Source organism: Citrus clementina, unplaced genomic scaffold (genome assembly GCF_000493195.1).
Source record: "Citrus clementina cultivar Clemenules unplaced genomic scaffold, Citrus_clementina_v1.0 scaffold_3, whole genome shotgun sequence".
Lineage (NCBI taxonomy): Eukaryota > Viridiplantae > Streptophyta > Magnoliopsida > Sapindales > Rutaceae > Citrus > Citrus x clementina.
Genome location: NW_006262339.1, coordinates 21,489,388 through 21,497,812, shown reverse-complemented (window position 1 = coordinate 21,497,812; position 8,425 = coordinate 21,489,388). Strand labels below are relative to the sequence as shown.

The window sequence follows — 8,425 nt, the reverse complement described above, 5'->3', positions numbered from 1 at the left end:
CATAGAAGGCTGCATTTCTTGCAAGCAAACGCAGAGCATCATGAATTTGATAAAATTTTGTACCGACCTTTTAAAAATATGCAATTGATAATTATTGACCAAAATATATATATATATATATATATATATATATATAAATAATGCTATACACGTGACAAAAAATTATAAAAAAATAAGCACGTAGTTTTACTGGCCTTGACTAGATCCAAATCATAATTAAAGGCCCTCAAATTTACATACAACATCATTTACGAGTCTCTAATGACCATTTCCTCTCTTCTTCAAAACTTCGAGAGAACGCATAAAACATCATTGAACGCCCTTAATTTACATGAAACATCATTTAGGAGTCTCAAATGAACATTTCCCCTTCTTCGGAATTTTCCGAAGAATATGCGTAAAAATAGTCATCCGAGAGTAATATGGTCATCAAAGGCATTCAACGATGTTTTATGAAGACTTTTTAACTACTGTAAAAATTTAAGCAAACAAAATTGTCCATCCATAAAGGACTTCATAAAATCAAGGACAACACTTATTTCAATCAAAATTCTTTAATTAAAATTCTCGAATCTATAAAATGACAACCAATATAATATCGGACAATTTCTACAGGGGAAAAAGGGGGGAAAAAACAAACAACAAATCATCCTCAATTCAATTTTTTACACGTTCGTTACCAATATGTCGAGATGCAGATATCAGACATGCCGTTGCAGCTAATGACATGCAGATTAATTGATATTCCAAGCGTTGTGTAACGTAGCAGAATGGCTTAAAGTTGTGCTTCAACTAAATATTACGTTCATTGGTTCAATCGTCTTTGAATTTCCTCAACAAAGTTACTTCTGGAAATAACCTCCTCTTGAGTGGTGTCAATGTTCTTTAATTTTACTATTCCTTCATTCAGCTCGCGCTCACCCACAATTACCATCCAAGGGATTTTCGACTCCCTGGCACGATCAATGAGCTTCATCACTTTCTTATGGACCATGTATTCTGCTTTCACCTTGGCATTCCACAGCTCGCTGACCAGTTCAGCAGCTAGAGGAAGTTTATCCCCGAGCAAGCCCACAAGTACTTGCGTCTCGGTGGCTCGAATTATCTGCCAACAAAAAAAAGAACAATAATTAGTACACTGGAGTAGATGGAAGAAACAAGCCTGACACAATTTCTTTAACTTCTTCCTAATGAACCAAATATGATTTTTTTCCCCTCTTTTCTTGAGAGAGATGCAACTACGTAACATCTAAACGTTGTACAGGCAAAGGCACAATGCATCAAGGAGTTTTTGGACAGGGACTTCAAACAAAAAAAGGTAAACAAGTAAAAAGCTTAAAGAAAAGGGGAATAAGCAATAAAGAGAGTAAAAAAGAGGGTAAACAAATTTCCATTCCTTAAATCCTCAAGTACAATGAAACTCGAAATGATTAATGGTAATATTTTAGCCACAATTTGGAGCTCAATACCACCCTGCACCCTAGGTCCACAGCTATGCAATGCCAGAAACTAGGCAATGTTGGTTTTCCAAGGATTTGTTTGGTAAAAATAACAATATCTTTGTATCTATGGCTTCTACCATACAAATCGATTAAATAAAAAGTCATTAATAGATAACATAGTGATATTATTATGTAAAACAAATATACAGATAGTTATAAAGATGCACTTGAATGTCGTTAATACCTGGTTCCTTTCTTTTTGAATCTGCTCCATTATAGTAAAGACTCGCTCAATTCCAAGACTGACACCAACTGCAGGAACCTGCTTTGTACCAAACATTCCGATGAGGTTGTCATAACGTCCACCAGCTGCAATTGAACCAACCTGATTGCATAAACAAGTTAGTCACATTATCATAAAAATAAATTGGAAAAAATGCAAGGTGAACAGATTTCATCATACTAATAACAAACAACAGCCTGAGTGAACAACTTAATGCACATAAGCAGTAATACAAGCTTATAAATTCCTTTAAAATAATAATGATAATGATAAAAAAGGGTAAATATCTTAGTGTGAATCATAAACAGTGATCAACACACCAAGGTTTGTTGGCTTAAACCCAATAAACAACCAAAGATATAAGAAAAAAGATGTTCCCAAGGTAAGCAAATTTGACATCTTCTCAGGTATTATAACAATGCTCAATGGTGCAGGGAATATTTTTATCTCTTCCCCCAATTTATTTATTTATTTACTTTTTCTGCATATGGCATCCAAATTCACAGGAATTTCTCTAACTAGTCAATATCCATCCCAAGAATTTTTGTTTAACATCCGTTTACCACTTAGGTCTTGTTTGGGATTGATATGTTGTAGCTTCTACTGTAAAAAAAACTGTCATTATGAAACAAAAATTAATAATATGTAGTAAATATAAATTTTAAATAATGATTTTGACAAAATTATTAAAGATATAATAGATTTTCTATTATATAAGTGAAAAATCATATCAACATAGCTTCTAAGCTATAGTAGCTAGTGTTTATCAAACACTTTAATGTTGTAGCTTAAAACCTCAATCCCAAACGCACCCTTACTCCTAATAAATATAAGATCAGTACCCGACAACTCAACAACCGGCACTCTCATGCAACCAAATTCCACACTCAAACCCACTTATTCTACCATCACTTCATAAAGCACACACATAAACATAGCAACAGGTTTTTCCCAACGGGAAGACAACCAAATAATAGCATGTTGTTTAATAAGTTTTATTTTGACATAAAACTTTGATGTTTACCCTAAGAAATTTAGAGAAAATAAATAAATCAACAAAAAATTGATTCAATTTATGTCACCGGTATTTCTGAAAAATACAACTCCAGCTTTTCATTCAAAGTTATATTTGATTGGCATATTTATTCCAGTAAGAACAGCTTTGATAGGTTACAATGCAAAGCCTAAATGGTCCATAAGCATAACTATGGATAAACAACCTAGAATTGGTGCATCAAATGTCAAAATAACAATATGATTATAAAGGCACGTTGATTCATATATGCCTAATGCCTCTCTTTCAAGAAAACTTGATGAGGACAGGTAAATCCAAAAGGATAATGAAAAATTACCTGTGTGGCCCCTTTGAAAACGGCTTCAAATATGACACCAGTGTAATAGTCAAGACCTCTTGCAAGACTCAAATCAAAAACCACTTTATCAATGCACTTTGACTTTTCTAGAGCTTGAAACAAAATTTCAAGGTCATCCAATGCAAGTTTAGCTGAACTGTTTTCTAAGAACAGGCTGCCCTCCTGTCTAAGCTTTGACAATAATACCAAAGGAGATCCCCTTTCTTTCACAAAGGTTCCAATTCTATCAGCTGTCTCAACAGATAAGCCCTTCTCCTCAACCTAGCAAACATTGATATTTAAAATATCATTAACCATGCAAAATCATCATTTGATGACCTAATAAAATATAGAAAGATCCAATGTTCAACAATAAGAATCTAACAAGAATACAAATGCAAGAAAAAGAGGCAAGATATAATAAGTAGAAAAGAAAGGGGAAAATTCAACAAAGTGATCTTCACATAAGTTAGAACCAAAACTGCTATATATTAATTTGAAAAATACTAAAAGAATATGGCCGCCCTCTCGCAGAATATTTTACGGCTGCTAGACTGACTTCCAACCTCCATATAACACAGGCAAGTGCATTAATCAATTGGTTAGATAATAATGCTCACTTCTTTCTTCATGTTATTTTAGTTTTTGAACAATATTAAAATTACCATTTATCAACCAACAAAAACATCAAAGGCTACCAACAGGAACCAAAGAACATAGTGCAATAGTATGAATGCATATTTACTTACCATTTCTTTTTTAATCTGCTCAAAAGATTGCTTGTCTAGCTTGTCAATACTTGAACATATAGTTCTGAATTTTTCAGAAGGCACCCCACATATTTCCAACATGCCATCCAGTAACAGCCGATGATTCAATTTTATCTGTGAAATACATCACAAAATAAAAGATGAGACCATTTTCAAGAAGTTTCTGAATACTGAATGCCAATGACTGTTGAATTAACTGGGTTAACAGCTACTGTGATAGGTTTCTAATTGAATCCCAAATTCATTGACCTTAAAATTGCAGAATAAAAATGTGCATGTTTCAATGGCCTTCAACATAATTCCACATCTGTTTAACTCCAAACAAATCCATAGTATGAAATATTTAGATACAGATAACATATCTAGTTGGGCTTTTACAGATACAAATCAGATATCCAAGTCAAGTAAACACGTGTGCTGTATTCACATATCAACTTCAAATTTCTTAGAAGCCAGGAGAAAACATCATAAAACCAATTGTATATGAACACAGCTAGAACACATTTTGTAAGATTTACCTCATAATCTCCAATATCTAGCTCATTGAGCAGTTCTGTCAAAATTTTCACTACCTCAAAGTCTGGACCCATGCGTTCATATTGGCCAGCAATATCAAAGTCACATTGATAGAATTCTCGGTATCTTCCTTTAGAAGGATTATCCCTCCTATACACCTTAGCTATTTGGTGTCTTTTAAATGATGTAAGGCCATTCATAGCCACATACCGAGCAAATGGAACAGTTAAGTCATATCGTAGAGAACAAAGCTCTCCGCCCTGTAAATAAGTTACCAAAAGAAGAGTTATATTCTGCCAAAAATAGATAAGTATAATATATTCTTTTGCATCCAAATGAACAAAATAAAATCAATGAAATACTTATCAATCCCCAAAAGCCCCAACTAATCCTCAGCAAATAATGGATTAACAAAATCATGAAATACATATACAAGGTCATTTAGATGCTGACTCAGGATCAAGAGAAACCCAATATAAGATTAGTCTAAAGAAACTATCACTTAAATGTTTACAAGCAGTAAGAGGTTTCAAAATTAATGGCCATACTGGTAAAACTGAAATTAAAGTGAAGGAAATTGTAAATCAATTCTTTCCTTGCTCAAAACCTTAACCAACTTTGGGCATGAAACCGGAGTGCAAAATGTATAACCGAGATACAAAGCTACATCATCAACTAGCATTCAGTTGTCCCAGCAATCACACTTTTCATTTACATATTAAGGGCTTAAAAGTCAGCCAGCCATAATATATTCTAAAGATGACATTTTCAACAGCTCGAAGATACCCACATAATTGATGCATCGTGTTTAATTCTTTCCTAGCAAAAAGGACATAAATGAAGAAATGCAAAACGATGTCTGTTTCTCTCAGCAAATCAGACATCTACAATCAACATGGCTAGTTCTCCACATAATTAGGACATATGTTTTACATGCTTTTGAGGAAACTAGGAGGAAGTTAACAGCATAAGTCCAACTAATTCCATTATTGTATGAAGTTAAAATTACATGTGCAGTGAATCACAACAGCCCCCAACAAAATGAAGGAAAAGGGGGAGGGGGGGAGGAAGAGAGAGATCCTGAGCATAAACATGCAAAATGCAGCAATTGGCAACAAGCAGTTACATGCTAGAAACAGACTTCGCCTTAAATCCAAAATCCGTATATACTTAAATAAGCTTTAAATGATGCAACTGAAACCAACCCTCATTTGTTCTCTTCTACAAAAGGTGTCAAAGAAGTATCAAGACATGGTAGAAACTATAAACAGATGATGATAACAAATAAGGACAAATTCCCCCCCCCCCCCCCTAAAAAAAAAAACAAAAGTAATAAATAGGAAAAAACACGGACTGAGTTGACGCAACTAGTGATCATGAATTTACCTGGTCAGCGAGATCATAAATCAACTTTGAGTCTTCTCCATATTTTCCCATTAAGGTCTCTCTCATTTCGAATACAGGAGTATCTAGGGCCATGGCACCATGCCTCTTGAAAACCTCAGTTATAATCGAGAATGCTTTTTCTCTTACTGCCATTTGTTCTTTTGCAAAATCACGAGTACCCTGAAATCCACAATAATTCACACAATTTCAGAATGCCACAGAACTCACTCAAGCCAAAGAAAGGATGGCCACAGATGGTCAAAAAGAATTATATAGATGAATTAATCTGAATTCTCCACTAGTATGGAAAAATCTAAATGACCAGACATTACACAGATAGGCCATACCATTCTATCACCCAAAAGAGTGCATAAGTATGAAAGATAATCCTTTTTTACATTGGTGATGTCAAATAAAATTTAATATTAAATAGGAAAAGTAGCTTCCTTTAAAAAAAAAGAAAGGAAAATCAAATGTTCCACAAAATGATTATTAATGTCCAATCCCGCTTAGCATACATTGCATAATTTAAATACCAAATAGTGTTATTATATAACTTAATAGTAGAAATGAACTAAATCTCAATAAAATTCTCAAAGGTCAAATCCAAGACCTCCCACTTGCAATGTAACAACTAAACCAAAGGCCTTTTATGTAATTAATAACAAATCAAATGTCTGCAAAGGTATGCAGAATCGAATATAAAATGATTTTTCCAAAGTATCATGATATATTTACTGACCTTACTTTAGCAGTGGTCTAGCATCATGCATGTGAATGTATATCATTTTTTTTTTGGGTTGAATTTGCTCAACATCACAACTTTGGGTGCAATTCATGTTTATCTATAATTTTTTCAATTAAGAATAGTCATCATAAGCCATGAAATGACTATATTATTAACTCTTACGCTAAAAGGTAACAGCCTCCATGCATTCTCTAGCCTTGCATGATTACACACATGATCCCACTATAATGCTAAAATATGTACAGTATACTCAATACTTTTACTCAAATCTTTTTGAAATGAATGTTTTTACTCAATCTTTTCGAAATGAACCAAAATAACAAAATTAAAGTACACATCATTACCTTAGGCAGCTTAGGAAGCCTTCTACTTTCATTACTCTCCACAATCTCTCTGATTTTCGTCAACAAACCATCAAACTCTGGGTCCCTTGGATCAAAAAATGAAAAAAGATCCTCACTCCATTTTTCCAATATCCCCAAGCTCTTACTCTGTAACCGATCCTTAATCAACTGCACTATGACCCCTGTCCCCTTCCCCAAAACCGCCTTCTTCTTTTTCTTCTCACTCTTCTTATCCACCACCACATCCCCTCCATTCACCTTCTCACCCAACAATTCCCCACCTTCAAGGGCAACAAACGCAAGCACTGCCTCCCAAGTGACAATCTTCCACACCATCCCCAACAAAACATTTGCTTCGTGCAAAAATTTCACATAATCCTCTTCAAAATTTGCATCCAAAACCAACTTGTACGTCTTTCTCAAATTATCACCACTCGAGCAATCCTTCTCAAACAAGCTCCTTAAACCATCGCTATTAATTGAATTCAAGTTCATTTTTGCGCGATACAAACTACTCTCACCCAAGTTATGAATTGCCGCGGCCAATGCTAGCACATTTGCCCCCACAGCCTTGGCAGTCCCACTTATCCCAACCTTCACACTCGAATTCAACTCAACTCTTGTACTCGAATGCACTGATTTCACAACCTCTCTTAATTTCCCATTTATTTTTGGAATTTCCAAAATATCTTCACTCTTCATTTTCCCCACTAACTTAGACCCATTAAGCAACACCTTCAAATCACCAGCAACCCCAATCTCCTCCTTAGCAGTAAACCCGTCACCCGAATCTATCGAATTGAAGGCCGCCACGTCAGCTCCAGACGCTTCACACGACAACGCAGCCACAGCATCAATAATAGCCGACAAAGCCGATGACTTGTGATCCAAAACGGCACAAATTCCAGACAAAACAGATGGTAAACTCAATTTCTCTAAAACGATGCGTTCATCTTCAGTCACATCTACTGATTCAAATTGTAGGGTTTCGGTTTGGCAATTAAGAGTTTCTGAAATGAGAACGGGAAACGCCGTACGGATGGAGGAACCAAGGAGGAGCTTGTTCAGGAGGACGGTTAGAAAAGCGCGGGATTCTTCAAGAGTTAGGATTTTGGGAATGGGGATTTGGAATTTTGTGACAGGTGGAGGGTTCTGATTGGGTAATGTGGAAGAGAGTCTATCAAGAGCCGATGAGTCGACGCGTACCTGAGCGAGGCCATTGGAAATGGCGTAGACAGAGGAGGAATTGAGGGATGAGCCTTTGCCGCCGACCGTTATGACGGCGGCTGAACCCCTCTCCGCCATTGTTGAAGCTTTTGGAGAGAGAAAGAGAAAAAGAAAGAGAGAGAGAGAGAGAGAAACGGAGTGAGAGAGCGTTAGTGTTTGCGTAGTAGTGCCGCGCGGTAGGGCTTTGTCGTTTTGGCTGTGTGTACGTTGCCGTTTTGCTTTTAGCATTAGGGTTTAATAGTTTGGGCTTTTGGAGTTGACTAAAGAGGTATTAATCCAATATTTAACAACAATACAAGTAATGGACCTGTCTATGGTACAGATTCTGTAACAAACATCTCCCGTCATCCCACCATC

General features: G+C 35.6%; 1 protein-coding gene across 1 annotated transcript; it reads right to left on the bottom strand.

Annotated features, from left to right (window-relative positions):
* Positions 1–553: 553 nt before the first annotated feature.
* Positions 554–8,278, bottom strand: LOC18045951 (histidine--tRNA ligase, cytoplasmic). The gene is made up of 7 exons (XM_006441624.2): positions 6,842–8,278; positions 5,750–5,929; positions 4,366–4,623; positions 3,827–3,961; positions 3,078–3,359; positions 1,687–1,827; positions 554–1,105 (listed from the first exon to the last, which is right to left on the bottom strand). Exons 1-7 carry the CDS (start codon positions 8,144–8,146, stop codon positions 806–808), a joined length of 2,601 nt encoding a protein of 866 aa, XP_006441687.1. The 5' UTR covers positions 8,147–8,278; the 3' UTR covers positions 554–805.
* Between the last annotated feature and the right edge of the window lie 147 nt (positions 8,279–8,425).